Raw genomic sequence first — 17534 nt, 5'->3', positions numbered from 1 at the left:
GTCACAGCTTGGCCTTTCCAGTGCGGTCAGCAGCCTTCTACAGACACGGGCCCTCAGTATTGTTAGTCTCTTCTGCCCATTGACTGTATTACAGCCTCCCTGTAAGGCCAGTTTACTGTGCTGGGGTCAGCATACAGGGCCTACAAAATAGAGACACAGCTTCCTGATGTCAGTTCTTCAGGCACAGGGTCACACAGAGGTCACTCACTAAGGCACACAGTAACAGTAATGTTTCCACACTGGTTACATGTAGCAGATTAAGAGAACTTCAAATCTTATTGAGTGAGATTAACATTAAATGAGGTAAACTGAGAATTATTCTCAGCGCATACAATCTTTAATCACCACTGACATACTATCAAAAGGATAATCCTGCAGAAAACTGTTAGAAGATGTTTTTGAAAAACTCATTTGACAGACGCTGCTGATTTGAATGTTGGAAAACAAGAATACTTTATTGAGAAAACTGCAATGAAAACTAAAGTAAAAAGGTGGACGTAAAGTAACTGATTATCCAGTCCTCAGAGGTGGGTAGTAACTAATTACATTTACTCAGTTACATTTACTTGAGTAACTTTTTGGAAAAAAAATACTTTTAGGAGTAGTTTAGTGCACTGTACTTTTGAATTTTACTTGAGTAATATTATTATAAAGTATTGCTACTCTTACTTGAGACAAACACAAACCTGCAGTTTGTGTAAAAGTGAGACTTCTTGTTTGTACATAAGGTTTGTTGTTTTAGTGTTACTCTATCTGCTGAGCCTGTTGTGCCATTTGAAGTAAAGTAGCAATATTTTTTTTTGCTTTTCAGTCTTTAAAATACCAAAATTTGCACTAAAATTTATATTTTTGTCTGTCTGATTATCTCATTTTTAAACATGAAATCAGATGTTATAATCAGTTACTCAGTACTCAAGTAGCCTTTTTTACTAAATACTTTTTTACTCTTACTTGAGTAATTTCTTGGACAGCTACTTTTTACTTTTTCTTGAGTAAAACTATGTTGAGGTACTGCTACTTGAGTACAGTTTTTTGGCTACTCTACCCACCTCTGCCAGTCCTACCCTGGATGATCACTTATTTATTTTACATCGTGGACCGCAGACAGAAACACTTTGATCTGAAGTCGATTGATTTCATGATAAAGTTGTAAAATTACACTGAAGCTCCAGATAACTGTCCACACTGCCCTGTAATCATAAAACATAAGTTTTTATTAGTTCATAGAAAATTTCTTTCTTTTTTTTTTCTACTGTGTAAAGAAAAAAAGACATTTCCATTGTAGATACTGGAGAAACAGGAATTTCTCTGTCATTTAAATCATCTAATCTTTTTTCCTTGTCAGCCACTGCGGTCCATTCATTTCAAACACATTCACATTGTCCTGATCTAGAACAGTCATACTGCTTTTCCTTCTCCACAAGCATTCAATTAGTTCATTACAGAAGTCATTTAATACATAAATATGCTTAGCTACTGTAAGCTGGGGAAAAGCAGACAGAAATGTGATTTCTTACTCATGTTTGGAGGGCTGTGCCAAATCATGCTCCAGGAGACAACTGTGTAGAAGATCACAGCAGAACAATACTTGCACTGTTTTGTAGTAATGATGAATACTACAATTTGATTTCAGTGCAGAAGTGACCTAAGTGAAGGCTAGAGGAAACAGGGAAAGCCAACAGTATTGTCAGCAACACTGCAGGTTTATCACTCAGAGACATACAGTATATCACTTTAGTTACATTGGTGAAGCAAAAGAGGACACATGCTGTCTGAGTTAAAGGAAACCATTGTCTTCTCTCTGTGATCCCCATACATGTAGAAACATATACAGTGACGCACATGTTGTGTGAACCAGTCACCCAGCATATAATGGCTCAGATAAATCTGAATCATTTAAAGATGCAGCGTGTCACATGTGGTTTCTACCCCATTGAGTACCATTTGATATTTTGGCCAGCCTGGTTCATCTTTGATTGATGCATTAACCTTTGCACTCATCTCTGGACTGAATAATATACAGACAATAAAATTATAATCGGGTCGGGAAAAGTACAGACATTCTTTAAGTAGAAGTACTACTGTTAAAAAAATACCCCAGTAAAAGTTTAAGTACTGACTCAACTTCTTTACTCAAGTAAAAGTCTTATTTTGAGTACTTTTTTTTAAAGTAAAAAGTTGTTTTTGTCCAAAGCTAACTGAACCTTGTGCTATATTAATGTAATGATACAATAATATACACAGGAATACAAACTTTAGTCTAACTTTTTTTTAAAATTCCAGTTATACTCAGCTTGAATCAAAAGAAAAACAAGGAAATTATTTATTCTCACTCCTCTTCAGTAGGGCTAGCTAGATGCTGAAATACTGCAACTTACAGACATCTGCAGTCGTTCCGGTGTTGTGGCAAAAACAACAACAACAAAAACACCTTCCCACTTTAACCCGACTTTGGTACACGTCATCTCTTTTTATGCAACATCCTCTGGTGATTATTAAACACGCAGGACTGCCTTTTAAGTGATTATTTTCAAATGGGTTTGATGTTTGGAGGCTCGCAGTGACAAAATAACTCGACCCAAATCCGTTAAAGCAAAAATAATGAGTCAGTTTAGAAAATGTAAGAAGTAGAAACTACAGATATTTGTTTAAAAATGTCGGGAGTAAAAGTAAAAAGTAGTCAAAATGAAACTACTCAAGTAAAGAACAGATACCTTCAAAATTGTACTTAAATACAGTAACAAAGTAGTTGTACGTTGTTACTTCCCACCTCTGATGATAATGGAGAGAGAGACAAATTACAGTGATGGGCAGCACGGCTGGCTGCAGACACAAAATCGGTCCTGACATTTTCAATCCAGATGATTGCTCAGAAAACAAGACACAACACACACACACACACACACACACACACACACACACACACACACACACACATATATATATATATATATATATATATATATATATATATATATATATATATATATATATATATATATATATATATATATATATATTGCATACAGTTTTGAAACAGTTATACTTGTTAATCAGGTTGTTACAGTTGTTGTTTTGTTAGTTCTTAGCTGCACTGCACACATGTAGGAAAAGCTACACTTAAGCTATTAGCAGTGGCTAATGGTCAAAGTAGCCGTTCACTTTACTTGAATCCTTGACTCGCTCCATTTCTGATTACGTCCTTCATCTATTTTCTCACCTTGTTAATTTCACTCGCTTTCTCGTCCTCACAGTGGCCTTTCAAATATGCCAGACTACCAGTCCAGTCCTATTCATGCCAGTTTTTTGTTTATTTTTTTTACAGTTGTTTCTCAAAAATACTCCAATTTTGATTTTGAAGCAAGTTCTGAGCTTTCTTTTGCCCCCGAAAGAGGTCCTTGTCAGGAGTTGATATTTTATAAATGTTCAGGAACTTCACGATTGCTAAGTAGTCCAATTTTCTGTTCAGGTTTTTTACAGAGGAAATTTAAGACATTCATACTTGTGAATTATTAGAACCCTGATTTAGTCAATTAGTCTTCCTGGATTTTTGGCCCTTTTGTGGAAATCCAACTTAGATTATTTGCTGGAGGGATTTTTACCCCTCTTGAAAGCTGACAATATTGAACTTTAAATTTGGATTTGGATTCAGCTATAAGAAAGAAATCCGATGAATAATTGGTGGAAATGGTTGGTTGTTGTCATGTTTCCCTAAAAGGTCCAGGGGATGTGGAAAAACAACAAAATGTGGTTGAAAAAAGAAGACATGAAGGCAACATATTAGATTAAAGATTCTTGTCTGTATTAACTAATCAAACTGAAAGAGACAAGTCGCCATCGCCTTTAAAAGGATGGAAACACAACAAAGCTCATAAAAGCACTACCATAACACAGAACAGGAATAAGCAGCTACCACACACAGGTCACTGGCTGCAAACCAACAAGACTCTCTGGCACTAGAGCGCCCTTTCTCCAGCCTTAAAATCTCCGCCTTAATTGCTTAGTAAAGTTGCCTGGGGAAAGGACAACCTAAGGCAGGAGAGATGAAAATCCCTACAGACCCTACTAGGGTCATAACAGGTGGTATAAATGGAGATCTCTGTAAAACATGTGGGAGTCCCTCTTTGCATGAAGTGTCTTCAAAGTTTTCAATTTTTAAGTTGGCTACATTAACCGAATAACCAAGAAGCTGTCACCATTTTGCTATCCATCATCTTATTTCTATGGGTCCTCTAGGTTGAAGGGAAGAATCTGAAGCTGCAGTTGTTCTTTTTCCTTCCTGTTAGTGATGGTTGTAAGTGGATTTGTGGCCTGAGATGAATAATTAGTTGTATCTGGACATTTGGCTTCTCTAGACAGTGGGTGGATAACAGAGGACCACATAGTTTAGATGTCCAGACAAAAAAGATTCAAGGAAAGCTTGAACATTAAAAAAATAAGTCTAGATAAATAGTCAAAGGGATAACATTTAACTTAAATGCTCACATGCTGGTCATATGAAATACCTAGAGCCTTTTAACACCACAAGAGTTTATGAAAAGGGCAGAAATTATGTATATATGCACATATTTATTTTATTCAATGCAACTGTAACTTTTTTCCCTCTTATGAACACACAACAATGTTTTTGGTGTTCTGATCAACTGGTAACTATAAACACGAAGTATAAAAATAATGGTCCAATAGGGAGGAAAAACAGTTTTTTTTCTTGACACCCTGAAGCACTTTTATCAAACTTTAATGGCAGTTTACCTGTTCACCATGGCTCATAATCACAGCATTTCATGTAGCATAGCCACAGAAATTTAACATATTATGTGCCAACATCACAAACTGTAACCATTTTGGTGTGGGATTATGTAGCAGCTGTCAATTTATATGATCATGTGGAGAGAAATGATACGGCGTTATTGAAGGCCATACTGGATCCCCGGGGTTAAGCGTCCTGGAGTGGTTTCTGTTTTTGCCACTCTTGTCCTTTATGGAACATGCTGTTGAGGTCACCTCCTTGGCTTACTATCAATATACTTAGCAATGTACCATCACAGGTGTAAGGAACAGAAAAATTCATACCAGGGTTTGTGGAAATTTAAAGTTTTAAGATGAGTTTCACTTTAGCTTTGATGGAACTAAGTGGCTACCATGTTTCTACTGTTCTTAAATGCATCCATAGACCCACCAAGAACGATTCAATTTATCTAAGGGAATAAAGTCCACTTATTATGTATTCTCTGCAAGACTAATTTTGTATCTTTGTAGTTTCCATCACTTTATATGAGTTTTACTTTGCTCAGAGACAGGGACACTGCACTGCTTGCATTTAAAAACAAATAATTTTGTTAAATTTATAACCAACATTTTAATCTGCTTTTCCAGTATCATGCTGCTGAATGTACTACACAACACTGAGATTCATGCTTTCTTTTCATACTGTGATCATACTGGGTGTTCTGTGCAAACAGCTATTGATCTGTCGTTTTGGCACCCGGACTGTTAAATGTCATACCGCTGAATGTGTTCAATGCCTGTTTGCTTTCTAACCACTTGATATGCAGGTGTACATACCGAGTATGTCAAAGCTTTAAATGTACAGCTTTATGTAAATATATATTGCAAATACAATTGAATACTGTGTGTCATTCTTTGCTACTGATCACTGCTCAAGTCACTTACACTTACACAAATTTCTGTGATTTTCATTTGTGTTTAGATGTATGTAGTTCTGCCTCTCTACAATCTGCAAATATACAGCCTTAGTCTTACTTTATATGAAATATTAAATTCAAATTTGACCTTTTTCTTCATGGATGTGTTGGTAAGTGTTAAATCTCCTGTTGATAAGCCTTTATTATTCAAGTGGTTAAATGTGAAATAATACCATGCAAAGTTGGTTTGTGTCTATCTAACAGTGTCAGTTTCTTGCAGATTGTCAGTAGCCTTCTGCCACAGTGCCGTTCCGTATTCACTCCCCACAACTGAGGGTTTGTCCTTCTTAGCACTGATCACAGGTAACAGCAATGTCATGACATACCAGCAGGTGTGTGATATCTCTTGGCAAGCATTCTCCACACATCGCTTTAAGCTCTGAATCCAACATTAGGTTATTATGTTGTTGTCACCTGCAATTTTGAGTCAGATTCTTTCACATGCTCACAGAACAAGTAAAGAAATGATGTAAAGGACAACAAGTAAACTGCCCCAAACCCAGATACCCTGATTTAGAACTGTATCACTATATTAAAGCTTGTAACCATCAAGAGAAAAAAAAAAAATGAATAAAATTGCTCTTAATGTTCCTGATTGGTACTAATGGCTGTGTGGGTTTCTCTGGGTATTCTGGCTTCATCCCATAATATGTGACACAGATAAAGTGCTTAAAACACTGTATGAATGTATGGTTTAATGTGGCTCATACTTTAAAGTTCTTTAAGGTTTGAGTTACTCCAAAATCAGGAGGTGTGACCATGGCAGTGTACCCTGTTAAGAAGAACCAATGTCATAACACTGAAAAAAACCTAAAGTTACCAAATGACGAGTGAATGAAGCCCCATGTTCATCATGCAGTCTTTGTGTACTTTTATTGATGTCATAAATAGAATGGTGAATGATAAATAGATTGGTGCCTGTGTATTTCCACTCTTACTGGTCTTAATCTGTTTTGCATAACATACATCTCAACAATGGTTTCTAACTCACACTTTCTTATTGTCAGCAGTGGCAGTTCCTCAACCCTCTTCAGTTGCTCAGGAGATGTTTGTGAGTCTTCATCGCCTGTTGAAAAGAGCCCATATTACCAGTCTGTGATACTGTCATCCCAGAAGAACTGCAAAACCGTTTCTGCATAGACTCGACCTGAGAACTGTTCCACAAAATGTTTGGTTATGTTTACTTTGAAAAATCCAAAATATTACTGAGACAGTTTCTACTGCTAGGAGAGCAACATGAACCACAGTCCCTCTTTATCTGCGTATCAACCCATTCAGTAGGAAGCAAGGTGTTTGAGTTGAAGCTGAGTGACAACAATACCCAGAACTACAATAATACAAAGTCAGATGAAGTTTAAAGGTTTTATTTGTTTTGCAAATGATTTAGATCATTTCATTTCAGATCCATCCATCCATCCATCTTCATCCGCTTTATCCGAGGCCGGGTCGCGGGGGCAGCAGCCTAAGCAGAGAAGCCCAGACCTCCCTCTCCCCAGCCACCTCCTCCAGCTTATCCGGGGGAACACCAAGGCGTTCCCAGGCCAGCCGAGAGATATAATCTCTCCAGCGTGTCCTGGGTCTGCCCCGGGGCCTCCTCCCGGTGGGACATGCCCGGAACACCTCACCCAGGAGGCGCCCAGGAGGCATCCTTGTCAGATGCCCGAACCACCTCAACTGGCTCCTTTCGATGTGGAGGAGCAGCGGCTCTACTCTGAGCCCCTCCCGGATGGCCGAACTTCTCACCCTATCTCTAAGGGAGAGGCCAGCCACCCTTTGGAGGAAGCTCATTTCTGCCGCTTGTATCCGCGATCTCGTTCTTTCGGTCACTACCCACAGCTCGTGGCCATAGGTGAGGGTAGGGACGTAGATCGACCGGTAAATTGAGAGCTTCGCTTTTACACTCAGCTCCCTCTTCACCACGACGGACCGGTGCAGCGTCCGCATCACTGCAGCCGCAGCACCAATCCGTCTGTCGATCTCCGGCTCCCTTCTCCCATCACTCGCGAACAAGACCCCGAGATACTTGAACTCCTCCACTTGGGGCAGGAACTCATCCCCGACCCGGAGTGGGCACTCCACCCTTTTCCGGCTGAGAACCATGGCCTCAGATTTGGAGGTGCTGATCCTCATTCCCGCTGCTTCACACTCGGCTGCGAACAGTTCCAGTGCGAGCTGGAGGCCATCACCTGATGAAGCCAACAGAACCACATCATCCGCAAAAAGCAGAGATGAGATTCTGAGGCCACCGAAGCGAAAGCCCTCCGCCACTTGGCTGCACCTAGAAATCCTGTCCATAAAAATTATGAACAGAACTGGTGACAAAGGGCAGCCCTGGCGGAGCCCATCACCCACCGGGAACGAGTCCGACTTATTGCCGGCAATGCGAACCAAACTCTTACAACGGTTGTATAGGGATCGAATGGCCCGTAGCAATGGGCCAGACACCCCATACTCCCGCAACACCTCCCACAGGACACCCCGAGGGACACGGTCGATCAGATCATTACGATAAAATAAAACAAACATCACAAGACCTCACACATCTACATAATTTAATAATTATAGAAGAGCATTATGGAGAGGTTACAATTGAACTTTGGATAAAGGGTAGTATTAGTTATGTTAAAATAAAAAGATTTAAAAAAGAAAAACAAGCTCACAGTCTGCCTCAATGTTAAGATGATAATAAATGACTATAAAAGCAGAAAAGTTCAAGTTTATCATTTTGTCCACATCTGACTGCAGCCTCTCTCTCACATCCGTCTGCAGCTCTTTCCATCCTTGTGATCCCAATGTTTTTTCCTGAAAAACATTCCCATAACAGAGTATGGCTAAACCCTCATTTGCACTTCATAAAGTATGCACAAGGCTTTAGCTGTTTATACTACAAAACTTGTTGCTTGTTTTAAACTTCTGTATAAGGTATAAATATTTACTACAACTTTTTTTTTCCATTTCTTCTCCGGTCAGGTTTTATCACAGCTTTTCTTTAAAGTCCAGAAAGCTGAAGACATCACTGGCTTGGAGTCCAAGGGAAAAATATCTGTATGACTTAAAAATGACTAGCAGTTATATATGATAAATAAATAAATATTAGGGAATACCACCATTAACAGAAATCAACCTGTCTCTCTTTGGTTTAGTTGGAACAGATTGTAGAGAAAGACACAGAAGACTAGTCAGTAAACTGTTATTCACCTGAGTCCTGCTATAATACAGGCTTTTAAAATACCACCCCAAACAAAACACTAACAACCAAAAAACAACAATTTTTCCCAGTAATACATCCTTTAAACAGATAATATTGTGATTATGTGACTATTATTGCTTTAAGGAATTTCACGCATATGTGCACATATTTAACTGGACCATCTGCGCTGTTTTGACCAATCTTGGTGGCCACTCAGACCAAAAATGCCAGGTCGAATTTTTTTGTCCCAGTCGAGCTCTGGTTTGGATTGTGAAATTTGGTGTAAACAACATGAAAGAATGGATCAACGTAGGTCACCAGCACTGAATATAGAAATACCTCAGAGACACAGCTAAACACTCCTCAGGGTCAACACTATGAATGTCCTCGAGTTGCCCAGACTTGAACCTGATTAAACATCTCTAGAGAAATCTGAAAAATGCTGTACACCAACACTTCCCATTCAACCTGACTGAGCTCGAGAGGTTCAGCAAAGAAGAATGGAGAAGCTGCCAAAGGTGCTTCAACAAAGGCTATGAATACTTACGTACATGGTATACTTTGTTTTTTATTTAAAAATAATCAAAATCAAACATACAGCTTTCATTGGCCATGCTGGATTAATGACTCCCAAGTCAGGGAGCAAATCACACAGGTGGGTGGAAGGATAGTTTCCTTCTCAGGGGAGCAGTCAGACGTTGAAAACCATCTTGACATTTTGATAACCAGGTCTATAGGTGATAGTGAAGTTAGGTGATAGTAATTAATGAAACTTTGTGGCCTCAGAGTCTATCAAACTGTATTGGAGAGAATGATTACGGGCGATGACATATCTCAGCAGGTATTAACGTACTCAGTAGGGACAAGACATTGACTGCCAGTATCCTTACGTTTATTGGTGGGCACAGCCTTTTGGCTGCACCAGACAAGTAACCACAAAATGACCTTTTGTGCCACAGTAAAGACACTCATCCACTGCAAGGCATCTTCTGCGGCTTAGTGGAGAGAGGCGAGCATGGCTGAGCAGCTTGGCTTGCTTGCCTGACTCTTCTTACTAGCTTCCCCCATTACTCCACCCTGATGGGACCTTTACTGTGTCTGACTTTAACTGACCTCTTTCCACGATGAAACCAAGAAAGTCTTGGAAAAGACGAGAATATCATGAAGATAGACAGTTGTTAATGAAATCTCAGGATGTCATTTGAGGGTCTGAAATTTCTGCAGGAGCATTTGTTAAACCAAAAGACACTACCATGTACTCAAAGTGACCCAGATGTGTATTAATCGCTGTCTTCCACTCATCCCAATCCTTTATTCTCACCAAATGTAAGCATTACTGAGATTCAACTTGGTAAAAAACAGTCGCACTCCTGGAGCAACTCAAAAACAGAGATAAGCAAGGGTAGAGGGCATTTATTCTTTGTCGTCATCTTTTTTAAACCGTGGAAGTTTATACAGGGCCAAAGGGACTCATCTTTCTTCTCTACGAAGAAAAAAACTGTGCATAGGAGATAATGAAGGACAGATAATTCCTTGTACTAATGAGTCAGTAATGTACAATCCATGGCTTCATGTTCTGTCTGTTGAACAATCATCTGCACCATGAGGAAGAGAGAGAGCTAGATCCTTACTGAACATTTTGGCTAGGTAGTTAGGTCGGGCTTGGCAAAGGTGTCAATTTCAACTGGGGGAATGGCTGACTTAAGGTTACGTTGGTGGCACCAACATTTCAACCAGAAATTTTATTTTTGCTTTTAGTATGTGAAGGTTACGTTCACTGAACCACGAATATCTTATAACCAATGTGAGGTGGGGGCCTAACCCTGCTGCCAGAGTGAGAGAGTGACAGGTCAAGTCTTATGGGTGACGTCAGGGAGATGGGCACCGTTTAAAGCGGAGACTTGTATTTTTGAATTCAGAGGCAAGGAATTAATAATGAAACTTTGTTAGGCCCCAGAATCATTATGGGTGTTGACATATCTTAGCAGGTATTAACACCTTGTGTGGTGAGGAGTTCTTATTTATTTTGTAAATAATAGCCAAGGTGTAGCCAAGTGGCAGAGGGCTTCCACTTGGATGAAGCCAAGTTAAATCAACTTTATTTATTAAGTACTTCAACAACAGCTAGCACGGCCCAACGTGCTGAACATAAATAAGAAAAAATATAAATGCTAAAAATAAAAATACAATATAGAACACCAACATCAGAAAGACAATGAAATCCCCAAAAAATGAACATTTCTATACTGGGTTAAAAGCCAAACCGAAAAGTTGTCTCCCCGAATCGCCTCTCTGCTTTTGGTAGATGATGTGAATCTGTTGGCTTTATCAGGGTGGTGGCCTCCAGCTCGCACTGGAGTGGTTCACAGTCCAGTGTGAAGTGGCCATCTGGGAGGGGCTCAGAGTAGTGCTGCTACTCCTCCACATTGAAAGGAGCCAGTTGAGGTGGTTCAGGCATCTGACAATAATGCCTCCTGGGTGGGGTGTTCTGGGTATGTCCCAACGGGAGGAGGCCCAGTGCAGACCCAGGACACACTGGAGACATTTTATTTATAAGCTGGAGAAGCTGGCTAGGGAGTGGGAGGTCTGGGCGTCCCTGCTGCCCCCGCGACCCGGGTAAACTGAAGAAAATGGATGGATGGATCAAAGCATTTTATTAACACTATAAAAAGGTGCTAAATAGTTCTTCTTATTACTGTGGAGGAGAGGGTCACAGTAAAACCAATGCTTGTCTGACAAGGGTGCCTGGGGAGGTGATTTCAACACACAGCGGAGACATCATGTATCAGATATCCTGGTGGCAGTGGCGAGCAAGAATGGATGAAAATGTAGTGTTAGCTGTGCGGTGCACTTTGGAGTGCTTGGACCTTCACATAGCTGTGAAGGTCCAAGCTTCAGACAAATCACATGATGATTATTGGGTTAGTGACCTTCAGGACCATCTCCAAGGTCACAAACCAAGTCTGGGTTAAATGGGAGTCTCCATCATTTGTTAGAATTGAAGAGGCTCCTTGATGCGAGCTGAAATGTCTTCACAAACCAAAAAGACGTCCCTCAGACTACTGAAAACAGGATGGGCTATTTCCCCTATACTGTTGTGACAGCTAAGCTATGTTCTTATTTATTATGTTCATGAGGTTAAACTGGCGATCACAGAAGTAGGAATGATGAAACGGCACGCTTTGACTCTTTGCTTTTATTCAGGTAGCAGCATCAATCAGCACTGTCCTACTTACACACTGCAGCCCCGCTCAGCCCTGCAAGGCTAACAGATTACACTTCACACAGCTGAAGACCGGATATCATACAACAGTCACTTAGATAGCTTCTTCACACTCATACACACTAACCTGCACCAAGACCTTGTGCAGGGTGAGAGATCACTGTGATGTGTGTGTGTGAGAGAGAGGCCTCTAGTTTTACATCAGTATCAAGTTTGTGTGTCTCTGCTAGAGTCCAGGGAGTTTTTTGGAGACTAGGACTAAGTGACAAGTTGCTGCCTAATGACGCGTTCACTCTGATCCTGGCTGGGACCTGACAGAGGCTGATGTGCCGCCAGCTGCTCAAAGTGGAAGAGTGGATCCATAACTGCAGCTGACTGCACCTTCAGTTAACAATTTTTACACCCTTAACCTGCAGGAAGAAGGACTGACGTGGATTAAAATGCATGTGTTAGTTTTATTCAATTTTGGTTGCTTAGGTAACAGGTTGCTTTACCACCACGCTCATGACTGAAGTACAGCGGGCACCAGGAAACACAAGGGCAGCAGCTGTGCTCAGATAATCAGATTTTCTTTTCCTAGCTGGGTGAAGCTGCACAGAAGAATGTGAGTCATAATTATATTCAGGGTGAATTCAGGAAACGTGGTTCAGTGCTGCCTTTATTTCCTATGACAGGAAAGCAGTGATGGTGTCCTATAAGTGGACTGACAAGCAACCCAGATCATCATCTACATCCTAGTCAAAGATATATATTTTTTAAACAATTTGTTATATCCATAAATGAACTGTTCTTAAAATGACCTTTGCATGAAGTTCATCCCTGTGTGAAACGCTTTGTAAAGCAGACTCAATTAAAAAAACACAACAACAAACAAAAAAAAGGTAAATTGACTGATTCTTATGTCACACTTTTCTACTCTCCTGGAGCACTTTATACAACACCCACATTCACAGAAGCACTTTCATTTCAGTGCTTCCTATCTAACATTCACAAACTGATGGATGCTTGAGAGACCCTGCAACTTGTAGCCAGGGATCGAACCATTAACCTTGTGATCAGTAGATGACCTGCTCTACCTCCTGAGCTACAGACACCCCAGGATCATACACTATATTAGTTATTGCTGTATTGCCAAGATGAAATAATTTGACTACAGCCATGTGAGCAGTGCACAGGAGGAGCGCTCTGACCTTTACACAGCCGTTTCACACTGTGACTCATGGGGCAAATCTGGGTTAAATACCGGGGTTCTGCTTCACTACTTCTTTCCTCACCTGACCTCATGATGTTTTCCACTGAAGTCATGTGAGTTGGAAAAGACATAGGAGGATATTTTTTGCACTATTTGACCAAGACCAGTATCATCATATTATCATGTTTTTTCAATATTTTTTTCAAGTATTCCATAATATCCATGTCAAAACTTTCAGTTTCACTGTATTGATTACAAAATTATTCCTGCAGTGATTTGTGTTCCTGTTGTCTTTAGACCCGTATCTAACTTTAGTTTTTCTTTATAATATCATACAGGACATTAATGCCCAGCAGTGACTTGTTATCAGGACTCTATGGCTGCCAGTCTGTCCACAGCCTCTCCAGATAACATGAGATTAGTGGCACAACATTCATACCAGACCAATAACGAGATGACGATACACCAACTGATGGTGTGACACCTCACAAACAAGAGAGCGCACACTGGCACTGTGTTATTGGCTCATTTGGCTGCTATAGTATCATTGTAGGGTCTTTACCTTACATTAAAGCACCTTGAGGCACCTATTGTTGTGATTTGGTGCTATATAAAAAAAAAAACAACTGAATTGAACTGCTGTCAAACTAGAGGCCAGAGGGAGAAAGAACGAGTGTAAGGAAGAAAGTGTCTGGGACTCTCCTAACTGGAACTGGTAGATTTTTACAGATTTCCAATCCTCCCATCAGCCATTTAACCTGCTCATAGATAATGCTGACTGTTGGGCCTTGTTGCTGCACTCTGTTATGGGAGGCAGCTAACTAAGCCACAATGCTTCCATCTGCTGTCACATTCTGTAGTCGTACCAAAACAGAAGACACACTACAGGGCTGATGTGGAGATCCCCTGAATATTAACCAAGCGGATGGCCTCCAGCCATTATTACACTTTTAGCTTCTTTGTCATACAAGCAGGAAGATTTATTCTGATCTGTATCAGCCATGAAACAAATTCAGCAGCAGCAGATGGTCAGATGGCTGCTACCCTCAGCATCTGAGTGTGTCTCACTCATCACAATAAGCTTTTTTAACTCTCTGTCAACATGTTGACCTCTTTGTCTTGCTGCCTGCAGATCGGTTGCATTGCAGTCGGGGCTGTGCTGTCAGTCATACTGCAGCTTCCTGTTAATTCATAGTTTTGGAAAGCCTATCAAGTCCACAATGCTCTACACCCTGCTAAGCACTGTCCTGGCAGAACACACACACACACACACACACACACACACACACACACACACACACACACACACACACACACACACACACACACACACACACACACACACACACACACACACACACACACACACACACACACACACACACACTTGTATCTACCTTCACATACACATACAAACACACACCCACACACATAATGTTACACATAGCCATAACACTGTCATTGGTCTTAGAAATATGGCAAGGCAATATTTTTGTTTGCTGTCTATCATATTCCATAACTGAAGCTTGAGGCCCACACACCTGGGGCCCAGCCCCAGCAGTCCCTTGTGCAATCATTCATAGCTTTAACATCCTGGGAGAAGGAAACACTTCACGGATTCTCTCCTTTATCCACAACTGATGACAAAGTTGGAACAAAAGAACTCCTGCAGTGTCACACTCAGTGTCCAATGTTCTGAGGGACTAAAGTCTCAAAGTATCCCCAGGACCCACACAGGCTTCCGTTCACACTGTGCTCCCCTCGTGCAGCCTGTGGAGCATGTCAGTAGTTCAAAGTTGGGGCTACGAGGGTCCGCAGTGGTGGCTAGCTGTTGTTTTCAGCCGTCATGTACTTAAGGGCGGCAAAACCGTACCGCCGCGACATGTTCTGTTGGAACTCCTCCTTCAGGGTCTTCAGGCAGACCCGGTACTGCTTATTGGAGCGGAACTTGGTGATGTCAAAGCTGGGTGCATGAGGCATATGGATCATGAAAGCATTGGGCAGAACCACAAATTCATACTCCTGTGGAGAGAAAAGAACAAACTTTCAGTCTGAATTCCTCAGGAATCACCGTTCATACCTGAGTACATCTGATCTGGTAACATGTAACTGCATGTGCCACATTTCTCTTCAGCTGGTTTCTAAGAGGAGGCTGAGCAGGTCATGCATAAGAAGCTAGGATTCTCAATCGAACTGAACCGAAGTGCACAGTTAACAGAATTACTATTCTCATATTTTCAACAATGAGCAACACCTGTCACAGGACACACACAGACATTACATATAGTGAGAATAAAAATTTATAAACACAAAATTGTTTCTATGACTTTTAGAAGTTGCATTTTTATGCTCCAAAAAAGGATGTTTACATAAAGTCCTCTACTTCAGTCAGACCTGACCTATGACCTCTTAAAATTAAAATCCAGTCATAATGAGTTGCATGCTGCCTTCTTCTTCAGCTAAAAGAGAACAGAACTTGTCACTGTAAAGCCATACAACCCGTCCAATCATTTGACCGACTGAGCTTTTGAGCTTTCTTTATCCTTATATCCTCATATCCTCAAAATACAAAAATAAATGTGGTTAAATTACACAGTGGAAATAAAAATTATCATAAGTTAAGTTATCCTAACATGAAAAAAGTGGAATGTAGTGGAAAAGGATTTCATCATTTGAAAATATTCTGTATCACATTATAAAATAAACTTAAATGAGAAATTTAAACGTTTTCCATCCATCCATAGACTGCTGCTAGTCCGGGTCACAGAGGCAGTCTTCTTAGCAAAGATGCCTAGACCGCCCTCTCCCCAACTACTGAAAAATTTCCTTGTTTAACTACCTTCCTGACCTCATGCCCAGGGATAGACCAGTCATCCCTTTTCCCCCACAATTTTCCTCTTCAATGAAAAGGATGTCAGTGGGCTCAAAGAGATCCTCCTAATAAGTCAGTTGGTAAATTGACTGATAGATTTTTCTAATACTCGGAATGCTTGAAGTGCTTTTTTCAATATCTTAGCATCTAACATTGTTACACACACTCGCACTCTGATGGGGAGCAACGTGGGCTTCAGTATCTTGCTTTGATATGCAGACTTGAGGGAGTGAACCCCCAACCTTTCAAATGGTAGACAACCAGCTCTACCCCTCACTCCACAGCCACACCACATTCAATTCAATTCAATTTTATTTATATAGCGCCAAATCACAACAGAAGTCGCCTCAAGGCGCTTTATATTACATTCCTACTCAGTTGTATATAGTATTTGTATTTCTATTTTATTCTATTGTATATATTATTCTATTGTACATAGTATTTTATTTTATTTTATTTTATTTTATTGCATTCCAGTGTTTTCTAATTTCTGCTACATAACTTTGCACTTTTGCTGTAACAAAACAAATTTCCCACCTGTGGGACTAATAAAGGCCATCTTATCTTATGTTATCATTCCTTCCACCACCTGACTATATCCTCAGTTGAAGTCAGCAGCTCTCCATCATCGCTGCATACAGGTGAGCTGGAAGATGCTTCTCTATTCTGAGTCACTTGACAGTCTGTCAGCACTGCCTTGACGTCAGTTGAAAGTCTTGTTCCATAGCCTCACCAAACTCCTTCCATTCCCAGGTTTGCCACCAGTCGGTGATGAGTTGTGCTGATCAGCTATGCTTCTACCTTTGCTCAAGGTCCAAAACACCAGTTTGAACGATTCTTTTAACTGCTGAGGAGAGCAACTGCTGACTTTTCTCAGAGGAATGTTGTCCTGGTCTTATCTGATAGAAGGTTCTAGCTGCTCAACAGTCCTGAGGCTCCAGATGTTCTAAGCTGGCGAATGGTGTGGAGGCATGGACTCTTCTGCTATGAAGCCGTGCTGCTGGAATAGATGCAATATGCAGTTTAGCATCGTCCTGCTAAACTATGAAAAAGACATCTGCGTGGAGCAGATGTTGCTCTAAAATCTGTATATACCTTTCAGCACTGATGGAGCCTTTCCAGATGTGTCAGCTGCCAGTTCCATAGGCTCTGATGCCCCCAGTAGTATCAAATATACAGGCATTTGAACTGAGCACTGATAAGCAGTCAGATCATCCCTGTCCTCTTTAGTCCAGAGGACACAGCGTTCATGTTTTCCAAAAAACATTTTGATTTCGATTTCTCTGACCTCAGATCAGTTTTTCACTTTGAGCTTTGGTCCAGCGGAGACAGCAGTGTTTGTGGATCAATGT

General features: G+C 40.6%; 1 protein-coding gene across 1 annotated transcript in view; it reads right to left on the bottom strand.

The window, feature by feature from the left end:
- Positions 1-12076: 12076 nt before the first annotated feature.
- large1 (LARGE xylosyl- and glucuronyltransferase 1) overlaps positions 12077-17534 on the bottom strand; it is a 57682-nt gene continuing 52224 nt past the window's right edge. The window contains exon 15 of the mRNA XM_031731400.2: positions 12077-15332. Within this exon, the coding sequence (XP_031587260.1) occupies positions 15135-15332 (198 nt within the window). The 3' untranslated portion in view covers positions 12077-15134. The remainder of the gene's footprint in view (positions 15333-17534) is intronic.

The sequence above is a fragment of the Oreochromis aureus genome, linkage group 15 (genome assembly GCF_013358895.1).
Source record: "Oreochromis aureus strain Israel breed Guangdong linkage group 15, ZZ_aureus, whole genome shotgun sequence".
In the NCBI taxonomy this organism is placed as follows: Eukaryota; Metazoa; Chordata; class Actinopteri; order Cichliformes; family Cichlidae; genus Oreochromis; species Oreochromis aureus.
The sequence above is the reverse complement of the archived record's forward strand: the minus strand, read 5'-3'. Positions and strand labels throughout refer to the sequence as shown.